Source organism: Lagenorhynchus albirostris, chromosome 20 (genome assembly GCF_949774975.1).
Source record: "Lagenorhynchus albirostris chromosome 20, mLagAlb1.1, whole genome shotgun sequence".
In the NCBI taxonomy this organism is placed as follows: Eukaryota; Metazoa; Chordata; class Mammalia; order Artiodactyla; family Delphinidae; genus Lagenorhynchus; species Lagenorhynchus albirostris.
In genome coordinates, this window is record NC_083114.1 from 7469853 (window position 1) to 7486727 (window position 16875).

At 45.4% G+C, this 16875-nt stretch overlaps 2 protein-coding genes across 4 annotated transcripts in view; both read right to left on the minus strand.

Annotated features, from left to right (window-relative positions):
* Positions 1–11298, minus strand: part of USP43 (ubiquitin specific peptidase 43) — a 62279-nt gene extending 50981 nt beyond the window's left edge. For both annotated transcript variants that reach the window (XM_060134263.1, XM_060134262.1), the window contains exon 1: positions 10795–11298. In XM_060134263.1, the coding sequence (XP_059990246.1) occupies positions 10795–11298 (504 nt within the window). The remainder of the gene's footprint in view (positions 1–10794) is intronic.
* Positions 11299–13514: 2216 nt separating this feature from the next.
* CFAP52 (cilia and flagella associated protein 52) overlaps positions 13515–16875 on the minus strand; it is a 36186-nt gene continuing 32825 nt past the window's right edge. For both annotated transcript variants that reach the window (XM_060134041.1, XM_060134042.1), the window contains 2 exons: positions 14772–14883; positions 13515–13839 (listed from right to left, as the gene is read on the minus strand). In XM_060134041.1, coding sequence (XP_059990024.1) covers positions 13664–13839; positions 14772–14883 — 288 coding nt within the window. In that variant the 3' untranslated portion in view covers positions 13515–13663. The remainder of the gene's footprint in view (positions 13840–14771; positions 14884–16875) is intronic.

Sequence of the window (16875 nt, forward strand, 5' to 3'; positions counted from 1 at the left end):
GACCACCTGCCACAACTACTGAAGCCCACACGCCTAGAGCCCATGAAGCAAGAGAAGCCACTGCAGTGAGAAGCCCACACTTTGAGGGGCAATTTGGCCCTTCAAACATCCAAATAAGGACCTGGAAGCACCAAGCTTACCCATGGTCGTGCTTCAGCCCTGACCAGGATGACAAGTCAGAAACAACTTGGGGCGAGAAATGGTCTTTCCTGCTAAAGCCTGTCATTTGGAGGGCAGTGTCCCCAAATGCTGTGAGGGTTCTCTGTATAGGAGGAGGCATCGTTTTTTCCAGAAAGACTACCATTGTGTATCCTGTCCTTTGAAAACCCACAGGGTTGTCGGTTGAATATATGTATATATATATTTTTTTAATTGAAGTATAGTTGATTTACAATATTGTGTTAGTCTCAGGTGTACAGCGTAGTGATTCAGTATTTTTGCAGCTTCTATTCCATTATAGGTTGTTACAATATAATGGGTATAATCCCCTGTGCTATACAGTAAATCCTTGTTGCTTATCTATTTCATGTATGGTAGTTCGTATCTGTTAATCCCATACCCCTAATTTGTCCCTTTCCCCTTTGGTAACCACAAGTTTGTTTTCTATGTCTGTGAGTCTGTTTCCGTTTTGTTTTGTTTCTTTTTTATTTTATTTTATTTTAATTTTTATTGAAGTATAGTTGATTTACAATGTTGTTAGTTTCTGCTGTACGGCAAAGTAAATCGGTTATACATATATCCACTCTTTTTTAGATTCTTTTGAGTAGAGTTCCCTGTGCTATATGTTTCTGTTTGAATATAGATTCATTTGTATTATTTTTTAGATTCCACATGTAAGTGATATCATATAGTATTTGCCTTTGACTTACTTCACTAAGCATAATATTCTCCAGGTCCATCCACGTTGCTGCAAATAGCAGTATTTCATTCTTTTTTATGGCTGAGAAATGTTCCATTGGATGTTTATACCACATCTTCTTAATCCAACTGTTTTTTTTTAATGATTAAGACTTTTTTTAACATTTAATTTTATTTATTTTTGCCTGTGTTGGGTCTTCGTTGCTGCGTGCGGGCTTTCTCTGGTTGCAGCAAGCGGGGGTTACTCTTCGTTGCAGTGCGTGGGCTTCTCATTGTGGTGGCTTCGCTTGTTGTGGAGCACAGGCTCTAGGCGTGTGGGCTTCAGTAGTTGTGGCAGGTGGTCTCAGTAGTTGCGGCACGTGGGCTCAGTAGTTGTGGCTCACGGGATCTAGAGCACAGGCTCAGTAGTTGTGGCACACGGGCTTAGTTGCTCCGCGACATGTGGGATCTTCCCTGACCAAGGCTCGAACCCGTGTCCCCTGCATTGGCAGGCAGATTCTTAACCACTGCGCCACCAGGGAAGTCCCCAATTGTCCGTTGATGGGCACTTAGTTTGCTTCCATGTCTTGACTAATGTAAATAGTGCTGCTATGAACATTGGGGTGCGTGTATCTTTTCAAACTAGTGTTTTCATTTTTTTCTAGAAATATACCCAGGAGTGGGATTGCTGGATCACACGGTAGAATGTTTTGATAGAGTGATCATCTCTCCTCCATGAAGCTCTGGTCCTTGGATTGCTGAGGGGCACGCTCACCTGGCCCCCCACCCACACCCTCAGTCTATTTCCACGCTGTCTCTCTCTGTTCACCCCAAAGGTGGACAGCTTCTTGTCCCTCTCTCTCCACGGTGGTTTCCTTCATTCCCACGGCATCAGCTCTCCCCTTTGAGAACGACCACATGGCCCAGTGAAGTGGGCTTCCTTAAATACCACGCATGTGGTTCCCTCACTGCCTCTTCCTAAAAATGAATGAAACTTGAGAAGTGCAAACATCTCCTTCTGTGGTTAGATCACAAAATGTTTGGGCCAGTCCTTAATCCCTTTAATAAATACTTATTTGTTGAGTGTCTACTAGGGGCCAGGCACTAGTCTAGGGCCTGGGGCTACAACACCCACATTCCTGTGCCCTTGATGCTGTCCTGTTAGACAAGGTGACAGCTTTGTCATTTTCTGGGTAAATGCATGTTCCAGCTTTCAAAAAGTTTATTTCAAAGGGTAATATATGCACCTACTTAAAAAAAAATAATTCAAAATATAAAAAGAACAGTAACGAAAAGTCTTCCCAGGCCTGGGTGCCCCTCCCCTCCCCAGAGGGAGGACACTTAGAACATTTTCTTACGTAGCATCCTTCCAGGGTCTTTTTTGTGCAAGCACGAGCATCTGAATGTAAGCAAACCCCCTTTTCTGTGTGAGTGCACAGGGCAGGCCTTGTCCCCTGTAGGCCTGTCCTCTGTTCATGCCCACCCAAGGTAGCTGTGTGAGCAAAGCTGTGAACCCAGCAGATCTCACCAAGGCCAATCTAATCAAAGGCCCTGGGCTTTTCTTCTTTTCCTTTTTTTTCATCTTTCCTTGAGACTTAAAGGAAACTTTAGGATGAGCCGAAGCGAAATCCAAGATTTAATTAACTGAAATGCTGGTTCTGAGTCTTTAGTTGAAACACACTAGCCTGGGTGCACTGGAGGGTCTAGGCTTCTCTGCACTTTGACCCCCAAGCAGGGCTGCCCAATTAGCAAATAAAATGAACCTTGAATAAGCAGTAAATAATGGTAATGTTTGTGGTATAAGTATGTCCCAGGCAATATTGGGAATATATTTCTACTAACAAGTTATTGTTTATCTGAAATTCAAATGGAGCTGGGCATCATGTATTTTACCTGGCAACCCTACCTCCCAGCCTCCCTCAAACCTACATCCTTAGTACTAACATTCAAGCCCCTCCGGCTTGAAATCTCTAAAATCAGCTCTTTCTCTTAGTGTCAGGGTCCTCTTGCAGGTTCCATCTCACACCCACATCAATCAAGCATTCTGAGTCTGCCTTCCCAACTGTTTCCATCCCACCCCTTCACCGGAGTCCCATTCCCACTGCTGAGTCCTAACTCCCACTGATCCAGACTGCAACACCTACCTCGAGGGGAGCCCGGCCCCCAGCACCTCCCCCTGACCACCCACTGCCTGCAGGACAGGACAGACCCTTCTTCCCACAGCCCAGCTGGTAATGTCCTGTCCCCACCCAAACCCTTCCCGACTCGCTGACTCACCACCTAATAATCCAGATTCCTCCAGTCTGGCCCCATCCATCACTCACCACTCCATCTCATGTTTCAAAGCTCCAGGTAAAGGAGCCACTCGGGTGCCCCAAACATACTTTCCCACTTCTATGGGCTATACCTTTACTTATTCTTTCTTCCATGTGAGATCCATTCCTCTCCTGCTAATCAGGCTGATCCTTTAAGACTGACACTCTTGTCTTCTTAGTCTGGCCATAAAGCCACACAACCTTTCCAGAAAGAATTTGACAACTTCGAGAAGACAGACAAGATAAGGCCTCAATAATGTCCCTCTTTATAAACACAGTGATTCCACTTTAAGAGGTTTAGCCTAAGGAAATGAGAGATCCAAGCAAAGATATCTCAAAGTTATCTGGGGAGAACTTACTGCACACTTATACCAGATGGCCTTAAAAATTATGCTTCAGGAAATACTAATGAGAAAAGAAGATAAATAATCCTGTCGTTAAAAAAAAAACAGCAAAAATGTATATTTGAGATTTTAAAAATATATTTATAGATAGAAAGGTAAAAGACTAGAAAATGTATGGCAAAACATTAACAAACGGTTATAGAAAGATGGGACCACAGGTAATTTTCTTTTTCATTTTAACTTGTACATTGTGAATTTTTTTAACAGTGAACACTGTTCTTTATTGGTCTTTTCCCAATTATAACAGTATCTGTCAGGTATTTTACAGAGTTTTTTAAGATAACTTTACCTCCTGATTCTACAGAAAACATTCCCATAGAAAGTCTATTGAAATGTAACTAGAACTGCATGAAAGCTAAATCCTTGGGATTTAACTTGGGAGAGATGAATGGCAATATTTGGTATTTCTACCCTGCAATACGGCATAGCTCTATCCGTGTGTGTGTGTGTGTGTGTGTGTGTGTGTGTGTGTGTGTATTTCTTCCTCTCACCACTGATAATTTATAACATATTTGTTTTAAGAAGTATTCCTACTTATTTCATACATTGGGTTGGTTTTAGGTATGAAATCTCATTTTCATGTTTCTAAATAGGTCTTGCTTTTGACTGTCTATGTTGTACCTGAACCCATTAGCGACAGCAATCATTCTAAAATACGGATTTCTAGAACGATTTAGTAATTTTCCTTCTGTTCAATATATTGTTTTTTCCATTTCCACTTCATGTCTTACTGGTTTTGTCCAGAACTTGCAAAACATACAAGTGATGAAGGTATCCTTGTTTTTAAAAAGCAATGCCTCCGCCGTATCGCTTGAGGCCTACTGTACGTCTAAAATTGTTAGTCTAAAATTGATCCTCAAGCACGTGAGCTACGATAAATTCCAGATGGCTGAAATCCTTAATACAGCCATAGAAAAACTAGAAGTACATAACATAGAATGTTTATCAAAAGGTATGAGATAAATAAATCTAAAACTTTCCGGAGGGAGAAGGAGAGAGTTGGGAGAAGATATGTGCAGCAAATATGGCTAGAGTTAAGGAACTTACAGAAACAAGAAAAAAGAACATTAAGACCGAGGCAGAACGGACAGACAAACGACATGAGCAGACAATTCCAAGAGCAGTCTTACAACTAGTAAAAAAAAAAGCACAGAAAAATCCAACACCTCACTCCTAATCAAAAAAACAAATGTAAAAACAAGATGCTATTTCTTTTTGTTCAATAAATTAATAAGAGAGAATAACCAACACTTAGGAAAATACGCATTGCTGATGTATCTACGACTTGATATAATCATTTGGAAAGAAATCTGTCAATGTGGGTACTAAAAATAATCAAGCCCAACAAAATTGAACTAAAAACTAAAAAACAATAAATACTTAAAATTGGGATGGTGATTATACAGGTACATACATGTCAAAACTCAGCAGATTCTACACTTAAAATTTTTACTCAGCCCTGAGAAAAGAAATTCTGCCACTTGCAACAATGTGGATGGACCTTGAGGGCATTATGCTGAAATAAGTCAGACAGAGAAAGACAGATAGTGTATGATACCTCTTACATGTGGAATCTAAAAAACAACTGAAATTGGAAAAGCAGAAAATAAAACAGGGGTTATCAGGGGCTGAGGGTGGAGAGATGGGACAGATGGTGTATAAGGGTACATAGTCGTAACTAGTAGATAAATAAGTCCTGGAGACTAATACATGGTACAGGCAGACCTCAGAGTTATTGTAGGTTCAGTTCCGGACCACCATAATAAAGCAAATATCTCAATAAAGCGAGTCACGTGAATTTTTTGGTTTCCCAGGGCATATAAAATTATATTCACACTATCTGTAGTCTCTTAACACTACAGTAGTACAATGTACAATAGCATTGTCTAAAAAAAACAACCTACAGACCTTAATTAAAAAACAATTGATTATAAAATAAAATTCAAAAAAAATAAAATGGCAAAAATAAATAACTAAAACAATTTGTTGCTAAAAAAATGCTAACTATCATCTGAGCCTTCAGCTAGTCTAATCTGTTGCTGGTGGAGGGTCTGGCCTCCATGTTGGTGGCTGCTGACTGGTCAGGGTAACTGGGGCAATTTCCGAAAATAAGACCACTATGACATTTGCCGCATGGACTGACCTCTCCTTTCACTTGAACACTCAGAGGTCACTGTGGGGTTATTAATTGGCCTAATTACAATATTGTGTGTCTCAGGGAAGAGGGAGGCCCAAGAACAGGGAGAGAGGTGGGGGAACAGCCGGTTGGTGGAGCAGTCAGAACACACACATTTATTAAGTTCACTATCTTATATAGGCGCAGTTCACGGCAGCCCAAAACAATTATAATAGTAACATCAAAGATCACTGATCACAGATCACCATAACAAATATAATAACAATGAAAAAGTTGTAGATACTGTGAGAATGACCAAAATGTGACAGAGACACAAAGTGAGCAAAGGCTCTTGGAAAAAGGGCGCAGATAGACTTGACTGACGCAGGGTTGTCACAAACCTTCAATTTGTAAAGAACGCAATATCTGCAAAGTACAATGAAATGAAGTGTACCCGTCCAGTGATTATAGACAACAAAACTGTACTATAAACGATAAACTTGCTAAGACACTAGATCTTAATTGTTCCCAGAGCTAAAAGAAATGATAATTACATGACGAGATAAGGGTGTTAACCAATGCTACTATTGGCAGTCATACTGCAATACAAATGTATCAAACCAATGTATTACATACCCTACACAGTGTTATATCTCACATATAACTCAATTTTTAAAAATGGGTGCCTTTCACTGTACATAATTTATACCTCGTAAAAATTGATTTAAAAAGCAAGAAACAGGGCTTCCCTGGTGGCGCAGTGGTTGTGAGTCCGCCTGCCGATGCAGGGGACACGGGTTCGTGCCCCGGTCCGGGAAGATCCCACATGCCGCGGAGTGGCTGGGCCCGTGAGCCATGGCCACTGAGCCTGTGCGTACAGAGCCTGTGCTCCGCAACGGGAGAGGCCGCAACAGTGAGAGGCCCACGGACAGCAAAAAAAAAAAAAAAAAAAAAAGCAAGAAACATAAAAAGGACAAAACAGTCATCTTTGTTTTGACCATATCGTTTCACTTCAAGGAATTAACCTTATGGAAATGATCAGAGCTGAGGACGACAATTTAAATACAAGAATTTTCAATGTAGCATGGTAGCTGGAAAATTGTACAGTACATAAACATCTCCCTAGGGATTGGTTCATTTAATGAGATATTACACAATCATTAAAAATTAAGTTTTATAAAACATTTTAATGACCAGGAGAAAGTCTTATGATAATACTTAACTGAAAACAGCAGGATACAAAACTAGAATTTCCAATTGTTTGTACATGATTTGAAGCACATCAACACAGCAGTGATGGTTACCTCCAGGGGGTGCAGTTCCAGATCTTTTTTTTTTTTACATTTTAGCATTTTCCAATTTTTTATAGTTATATACATTGAATTACATCATTAGAAATCAAAGTATTATGGATAATACCATGGACAGGATTTTTAAAATGTATTTATTCATTTGCTCTTAAGTCCTACTATCACTGGGAAGCTGGGTGACTCGGGGCCCAGGGAGGGGGAACACCACAGACCCATCCTTTTTGGGTGGCTGCGCTGGAGTAACTCACTCCAGCCTGCTGGCTGCTTCTCAACTTCCTCCCTTCCTCGGTCGGAAGCTAATAATCCCTCTTAAAGACCAGACTCCTCTACACAACCTTCTGTGGCTTCTCCCAAACCCATTCTCCAGCCCCTCCCCCCAGCCACATAGGCTTTCATCAATTCATTTTATCAGGCATTTATCCTGCCCAGCCCCACCCCCTCAGTGACTGGCAGTTTCAGTCTCAGGAACTATAATGCACTTTCCCACCCTCCCATGTCCTTAGCTGACCCTTCATCCTTCAAAACTCAACTCAATGGTTCCCTCTCCTGGGAAGACTTCCTAGCCCACCTCCTCACACCACCTTCCCCAAACAATCACGTCCTCCTGCCAGAATTGCCGTAGAGCATCTTTATTTTTTATTTTTATTTTTCTAACATCTTTATTGGAGTATAATTGCTTTACAATGGTGTGTTAGTTTCTGCCTTATAACAAAGTGCATCAGCTATATGCATACATACAGCCCCATATCCCCTCCCTCTTGCGTCTCCCTCCCACCCTCCTTATCCCACCCCTCTAGGTGGTCACAAAGCACAGAGCTGATCTCCCTGTGCCATGCAGCTGCTTCCCACTAGCTATCTATTTTACATTTGGTAGTGTATATATGTCCATGCCACTCTCCCACTTTGTCCCAGCTTACCCTTCCCCCTCCCCGTGTCCTCAAGTCCATTCTCTACGTCTGTGTCTTTATTCCTGTCCTGCCCCTAGGTTCATCAGAACCTTTTTTTTTTTTTTAGATTCCATATATATGTGTTAGCATACGGTATTTGTTTTTCTCTTTCTGACTTACTTCACTCTGTATGACAGACTCTAGGTCCATCCACCTCACTATAAATAACTCAATTTTGTTTCCTTTTATGGCTGAGTAATATTCCATTGTATATATGTGTCACATCTTCTTTATCCATTCATCTGTCGATGGACACTTAGGTTGCTTCCATGTCCTGGCTACTGTAAATAGAGCATCTTTATTTTGTAGCACTTGTCACCAGTTCTAATCGTGGGCCCGTGGTATTACTTCACTCACATCCATCTCTCCCACTGGACCGTAAGCTCCAGGAGAGGAGCCCCAGGATCAGGTTTTGCACTCATCACCCCACATGTGTTCCATGCTCCCTGTATAGTATCTAGACACGCAATATTTGTTGAATGAATAAATGTTTCCTCATCTGTAAAATAAAAGGAGCCCACCTAGATTTCAATCCCCAAGGTTTAAAAGCACAGATTCTGGAATCCTTCCCCACTCTCTCCAAGGCTGCCTACCAGGAAAGTTCCAGGAACCCCTGGCTTATAACACCCTTACTAACATATTAACAGTTTGATTATCCTTCAGCTCCCCGAGGCTCACAGGGAGCTTCTTGGCTCTAGGGATTTGAGAGCAGGATTTGAGAGAGATAGGAAATGCTGGTGAGTCATGGAAGGTGATTACTAATTTGGAAGACTTTTCAAGCTACTCCCATCTCTCCCATTCCTGCAGTAACTGGATGAGAATGCATGGAGCAATAGAAAAGGTACACAGGATTACCTCCCTCCCTCCAGGTCTCTGCAAGTGAGGAATTATAATTAGCTCATTTTTACCCTCAGAACAACCCTATAAGAAGGTAGGTACCGCTAGAGTCCCATTTTACAGATAAGGAAAGTTGAGGCACAGTTGAGATTTTAGTAACTTGCTCAAGGTAACCAAGACCTTGCTCTGAACCACTAAAGGATACTGCCTCTCACATTTAAAAAGCAAATGATGCCAAAAGGAGATATTACTGACACCCATTTGACCCACTGACGCCTGCAGAACAGTGCTTCACTAGTGGAAGCAGGAGAGAGGACGGTGGGGGTTGGCATCCTCGTGGGTCACATGGCAAGGATTGCTTTCTCAGGCTGAAACTCAAGAGCGGTGATGCTTGTGGAATGAACACTGACAAGTTCCCTCTCCCCCAAGAACAACAATCCCTAGTCTTTGGGGAGCTTCAGCTCTCTGCCCAGAACTGTGGTTTTTTAGCAGGAAGCCAGCCATGCGCGTCAATTATCAGCACTCTTTAATCCAACTGGGACCCCAAACAAATGCCCCGCTTTAATCCTGGGTGAAGTGATACACATAACTTCCAAAGCCTCATGACCCTGCAGCATACCCAGTAAGTAGACCGTGACCCCAGGAACAAAGGATACAAACCCACGCTAACGCATCCTAGGGGATTTCATTCACACTAAGCAAAAGCATGCCACCTCCAATATAGCACACCCACTGCCTCTCCCAGGCCCTCGGCACAGTACCTGGCACACAGATTCTCAGCTTTCGATGGGCTTAGAATAAAAGCCAAACTCCTTACCATTGCCTCCAAAACCTTACATGATCTGGCCAACCTCATCTCCTCCCCACTCTACTCTTCTGGGCAAGAGCCACCCGAGTTTTTTTCACGCCTCCAGTTCTCAGCTCCTTCAGGCCTCTGGTCTTTGCAATTGTTGTTCCCTCCCCCTGTGGGGATTACTCCTAGATCTTGGCCTGGCTGCATCCTTCTCATCATTCACCTCCTTCCTCCCAGACCTTGGCCTTCGAAGTTCGACTCCCCGCACCGCACTGGAAACTAGAGTGGAAACCCTCTATCCCTGGCGTTAGAACAGTCCTCCGATACTTCAACTAATGTTTGCTGAGTGCAGAAACGCTGAATTCGCTCAAATCCACCAGCTCCCTGCACTCACCCGCCTCAAGCGCTGACACACTAATCAACTCAAAACAAAGGCTGTGGGCTTCCCTGGTGGCGCGTGAGAGAGAGGCATGGACATATATACGCTACCAAAGGTAAGGTAGGTAGCTAGTGGGAAGCAGCCGCATAGCACAGGGATATCAGCTCGGTGCTTTGTGACCGCCTGGAGGGGTGGGATAGGGAGGGTGGGAGGGAGGGAGACGCAAGAAGGAAGAGATATGGGAACATATGTATAACTGATTCATTTTGTTATAAAGCAGAAACTAACACACCATTGTAAAGCAATTATACCCCAATAAAGATGTTAAAAAAAAAACAAAATATGAGACTATTTCCAATAGCATAATACATATGAAACCAGATTGCTTTGAATAAATTTGAATAAACTTAAACGTGTAAAAAAAAAAAAAAAGAATCCGCCTGCCAATGCAGGGGACGCGGGCCCCAGTCCTGGTCGAGGAAGATCCCACATGCCGAGGAGCAGCTAAGCCCGTGCACCACAACTAATGAGCCTGCGCTCTAGAGCCCGCGTGCCACAACTGCTGAAGCCCGCACGCCTAGAGCCCGTGCTCCGCAACAAGAGAAGCCACAGCAATGAGAAGCCCGCGCACCGCAACGAAGACCCAACGCAGACAAAACTAAATAAAAATGTAAAAATAAATTTAATTTTAAAAAGAAGCGATAATCCGAGGCTTAACTGGCAAATGCCATCTAGAGAAGTCCCCAAGAAACCCCTTTCCTGATGGAGCACCCAACGGTCCAGAAGGGAAACCCTAAAGGCCGGAACGTGGCTGCCGCCGAGCGGCCAAGGCTGGAGGCAGCCCGGCGCTGCCTACCTTGAACTCGGCGGAAAGTTGGGGCGTGTATTCGCGCGTCCAGAGCGCGCGCACCAGCGCCGCCAGCTGCTCGGTGACCTCGGCGCGGCCCGGCGCCGCCCGATAGCGCCCCAGCGCCAGGAACTCGGCCAGCAGGTCGGTGTTGCTGAGACACTGCACCACGGCGTTCATGAAACAGGTGTTGCCGTGGTTCTTCAAGCCCTGAGCTCCCGGGATCCGCGCCCCGTCGCCGGCGGGGAGCTGGGGCTGGGGTCGGGGCGGGCGCTCCTCCCCGGGGCTTCCGGGAGCAGCTGGATCCGGGCCCGGGGGGCCAGCAAAGCCTCCCTCCCCGTCGCCATCGCCGTGTCCCGGCTGGGGCTGGGGCCGGGGCGGCGAGTCCCCGGGGCGGGAGCGGCTGCCCAGCGCCAGCAGGAAGCGGCCAAACAGGCGGCGCAGGGAGCGGCGGCGGCGGGGCCGGGGCGCGGGCGGCCCCTCTCCGGTCGCGGCCCCCGCGCCCGGGTCCATGGCTCCCGCCGGCGCCCCTCCCGGAGCGGAGCCCCCAGCCTCCAGACGCCGGACAGACGAGCAGCCAACAGGCCCTTCCAGCCTCGGAAAGGCACCCGGGAGCCGGCTACCTGCAGGCCAGGTGTGCGGGAATCGGGCGGAGGCGGAGCCAAGGGCGGGGCCGCCCCGCCCCGCGCGGGAATCAGGCCGTAGGGCCCGCCCCGGGCAGCGCCCCGTCGGGTCCCGCCCCCGCCGCTCGGACCAGGAATAAAAGCACTGGAGCGTAGAGCTCAGGTTCCCTCCCACTTCCTAACCTCTCCTAAACCTACCGACCTGAATTTAACCTCTGCTCCTAGTCCGCTCCCAGCCTTCAAGCTGTGAAAGTAATAGAGGAATGATAAATGTGAACGCCCTAGTAAATTGCAAAGCCGTGGCTGTTGCTAAATTTCTTGTAATTACCTCCAGGCGAAGGTGAAAAGAAGGGAAAGGAAGGTTCCCCAGAGGGCAGCCTCCGGCGTAGCGAGAGACGCGCCCTGGGGGCGGTGAACGGGTGGAGAGTACCTTGGTACCGCTGGTTCCGCCGCAGGCTCAGGTGTGTGCGGACAGATGGCGCCACCTCCTTCCAGCCCGTCTGCCCCTCAGGGGAGGCAGAGCCTTTGCGGGACCCGCCATCCTGGGACCCGAACTGGAAGGCGCGTGTAGAAACACCCGGGATTGGTTGTGGTTTGCTTGTTTAAATTACAGACTAGGTTAGGGCGTTTATCAAAACTTGCAAGCGAGACTTGACCGTCCTCGGTTTATTTGGTGGAGAAACGGGCTCAGAGAGGTTAACGCAATGGGCTGAGGCCACACGACCCGTAAGCAGAGAAGCCGGAACTCGAGCAGGGTCTGTGGACTGACAACCCCGCAGCTTAGATCTTTCCAGCCTCAGTATTTGCTCAGCAGGAAGTTTTCCAGCTCCCGGGCGCGCCTCCTAGGAGGTCTCACGTTCACTCCTTAACGCAAAATCCCAGCTGAATTGTTGCCCAATAAGAACTGACTTGGCATTGCCTTGCCCTTGATTCCCTGGGGACCTCCCTCACTTTATCTTGTAACTGTCACGTTAATCCGGCAGTCTCGCAAAGTGAATTTCTCATCAATTTCTAGCTCAACAAGAGATTAGCAGGAGGCTTATCACATGAATGCCCTGAAATGTTACTTATTATCTGATGAATAAAGTGGTCATCATTTATTAAATATCCACCTTGATATGTCAAATAGGGCAGCAGCAGGTCGGTTACCTGATGCAGGGGGGGAAAAAAAAGCATTAGGTAAAGGATAAAGAATATGCACAGAACAAAAGACTGTCCTGTGAATTAGAGACTTGAAGTGTTTATGGGAAATACCGTTATTTATGCTCCCTGGAAAAGGACACCGTCCCTGGTTGGACGATCAATACACAAGGTCCATTCCATCGCTCTTCTAATGGTAAGCAGAGGAGAAAGATTTTATGGTTAACTCCAGAAAAATATCTATGAAATTTCAACTTTGATAATTACCCCCAAGATCCCCGACACACATTTTCTTTGAGAAAGCACCATAATTCGTATTGAAGTTTCTACTCTGTGTCATGAACTCTGCCGACGCTTTAATACATTATTTCACTTAATTCTCACAATCACTTTTTGAGCAGGTATTCTTGCTTTACAAAACGGAGTATCAGAGAGTTCAAACAAAACAAAAACCCTACCCAAGATCTGGATCCAAACCCACGTCTTGCCCCAGGCAGCTTGACCAATGAAATGCTGATTAAGAAGGTAAATTCGAGGCTTCCCTGGTGGCGCAGTGGTTGAGAGTCCGCCTGTCGATGCAGGGGACATGGGTTCGCGCCCCGGTCCGGGAAGATCCCACATGCCGCGGAGCGGCTGGGCCCATGAGCCATGGCCGCTGAGCCTGTGCGTCTGGAGCCTGTGCTCCGCAACTGGAGAGGCCACAAGAGTGAGAGGCCTGCGTACCGCAAAAAAAAAAAAAAGAAGGTAAATTCACCTTCCTTATTTTTAGAGACTAACAGCAATGGTTATCTGTGGACAAATTATGAGGAAGGGCTGTGGGTTTTGCAGAGTCATAGAAGGGAGATTATGACAGGAAACCAACAACTGGGAACTTACTCATAATAAAAAAACTTTACAGTCTGGATGAATTATTCTTGAACACGTCTCAGTTTTAATATACAATTCAAGAATGTAAAATGCATTCTATAAAGGAAAGGAGAAACTTGTAGATAAAGTATTTTGACCAAAGCACAGACACACAGGTGTGAGAAAGCAAGACTAGTCGTGGAGTTATCTAAGCTCAGCATCCAACAGGACGGTATTCAATGCTGTGAATCCAGGAGCTCTCCAACGTTTCATGAGGGAAATGGGTACTTCCATCTCAAAATGGCCCCATCGGCACTCACGCTAATGATGTACTGATTTCCTGGACTTATCCGGACGCGGGTGATGTTGCCACTGTGTCCCACCCCAACGTGAGTCACTTCACCCTCATTGTAATCCCAAACTTTGACAAGACGGTCATTTCCACCTGAAAATGACAAAGCAGTTACATGGCATTGCTGCAACAGAACAGAGAGAAACAGTCCTGATTTTAAATTACTGGATCGTTTTCAATACATTCCCCATGTGCCAATTTAAAGGAAGAAAAACCTATCTTTACAAACACTCTTTTCCTTGATTATAAAAATCTAGATCTGTTGTAGTTAATTTGGGGGGAAAAAATGTAAAGAGGTGACATCACCCCTGATCCCACCATCCAGAAAGAACCACTAGTAACATCTTGGTTTAGTTCCTTCCGGTCTTTTCTCTGTAAGTTACACAGATATACATCTGAATATGTAATTAGGATCATACCATGTCTAATTTTATATCATGCTTTACATAAATGTGTTTGTGAAACTTTTATTGATTTGGAACTTTAACTGGTTACTGTCCGGAAGAATCAAAGAGGCTGCAAGAAATGGGACTGATGCTGTTGCAATGGGCACATTGTGTGGCAAATGCCCCCTGGAAATGCTGACCGAAAAGCCTGGCATTTAAGACTTCAGTAGGAAATAGCAGAGCAAGGCAGACTGGACAGCCCAGCCCATGTAAAGGCCCATTTCTTTCTTTCTTTCTTTCTTAATTAATTAATTTGTTTAAATTGAAGTATAATTGGTTTACAAGATCGTGTAAAGGCCCATTTCTTTCATCGCTGCCCACCACAAAAAAAAGCACGCAGTGGAAGCTTAGGTTTATATTTGTGTCCCTAAGGCTCGTGAGCAAATGTTTCCTCTCATTGAAATGTGGCTTCTGGAGTTTTCTTTCCCAGCCACACCGGCTGCAGTGTTCAGGCCTGAATCGAACCACGTTGCCCTTTAGACCCTTTTGTGGTCACTTCCAGTTGCCTCCCGCCTGGGAGTTCCACTTTCCCATTTAAATAAGCTGGGCTTGGCTTTCCTCTCTTATCCCAGGACTGACCTGTGACAAAATGCACTCCTTCCACGGTGATATCCATGCCATTGACGGCCCCGGACAAGGAACCTTCCAGCTCTCTGATTACTGACCCATCAAACACTTCCCAGTAAGCAATCTGGAATTCAAGAAAGAAGCATGAGGCGGGGTTCAGCTCAGTGAAATCATCCACACGCATGCTAACAAAAGAAGGTTCTACTTTATATAGCAGACGGCAAAAATACACCCGGGATGATACACCAGCTGAAATTATAAATAGGCTAAAGCAGGGGGTGGAGAAATCATTTTAATATTTTTAGTAGTGGCTTTAAAATTTGCATTCAGTTTAAAGAGGTGTTGATATGCTGGTAAACTGGATTGAGACAGAGAGTACTTTCGGTCAGATGGAGCAGACTGAGCCTGAAGGGAACTGTAAAGGAGAGAAGGAAGCGGCCACTGCATCCACTTTCCCAATTCTGCTCTTAAGAGGAGGAAAGTGAAGCTTTCTTTAGGCCTGGCGGGAGGGGAAAGCATTTCCTTCCTCCAGCTTGGGGAATGAGCAGTTCTGGAAAGTTCTGGAGACTGGGCCTTAAAAAGTGAGCTCTCACCGCGCGGCTGGCCCTCCCTCTTCCTCACCCCACCCTTATTCCAAACCTTCTCTTCTGCCTCAAAGCAACAGAACATTCCGCAGGGCTGGGTTTAAACAGAGACTGATCATATATTCCACCCGCATCCTCACACACACACACACACCCCGCCCCCTCCTGGGCCAAGGAACTGGGTTAGGGGTGGAAAGGAGACAGGGGCTCAAGGAAGGAAGATTTTTCTCTGAATATACTGCTTTTATGCTTTTTTTTTTTTTTAACTTTGTAAATGTACAACCAATTCACAAATAAAATTTCTTTCTAGGGCTTCCCTGGTGGCGCAGTGGTTGAGAGTCTGCCTGCCGATGCAGGGGACACGGGTTCGTGCCCCAGTCCGGGAGGATCCCACGTGCCGCGGAGCGGCTGGGCCCGTGAGCCATGGCCGCTGAGCCTGCGCGTCCGGAGCCTGTGCTCCGCAACGGGAGAGGCCGCAACAGTGAGAGGCCAGCGTACCGCAAGAAAAAAAAAAAATTTCTTTCTAAACATAGAGCCCTTGACCAGGAATCAGGAGTGGGAACTTGGGTATTTCACCCAGAACTTTCTCTCTCTTTCATGTTGGTGGCAACTTCCTGCGTTCCCGTCATTACGCCAGGAATCTGTATTCCTCTGAATTTAGCTAGAAATGGTGTCTGCTATTTAAAATTTTTCTTTTCTTTTTATTTATTTATTTTGCTTTATAATTTCTATCGATGCTCGGTCACTTTAACAATAAAGTTCTGATTTCATAGTAAAAACATAAAGGAGTATGAAAGCATGCCAAAATCCTAGTTTCTCAGGAATCCCATCGATGTAAGTCACTGGTGCTTGATGACCAGCTTCCTTGACCAGGGAAGTCAAAGTGAGCCTCCCCTGGGCTTTCCCAAGTGTCCTCTGCCGGGGATGGTCTTCCCTGAGATCAAAGCATGGCTAGGTCCTCCTGGCACTCAGGCCTCAGCTCAAGCGCCACCTCCTTAAGGAGGCCTCGCTGACCATCCTTGCTAAAACAGCTTCCTTCTCCCAGCCATTATCCTATAGCCTGTTCTATATAGTTTTTTAGCTCTTTCACCATCTCGTATCATCTTGTTCACTTATTACTCATTGCTCTTTCATGGACTCATTTACATGTGTACTATCCCATTCCATCCCCTCCCACCCAAAATTAATACAGAAGGTAGGTAAGCTCCATGACAGCAGGGACACTGTCATGTCCCCAGCACTTAGAGTAGTTGGACAGATTTGTGATTTATGGTTGGAATATTCTGGTCAAAATTCAAATAAGAGGGAAATAGACTGTTTCAAGCCTCAAAAGCTGAAACCTAGGATATGGCAGATATCACACTAATTTAGAAACAATATGAACCGTCCATCAAAGCATTTATAGTGACGTGGTGATTAACTCCCTAATATCCATCCCACCCCAGTGCCAAGAGGAAGCCCACTTAGACCACAAGTCAAGCACAGGTTGGGGGATGGGCAGGCATAGGCCAGTTTGGGCAGATGAAACACAA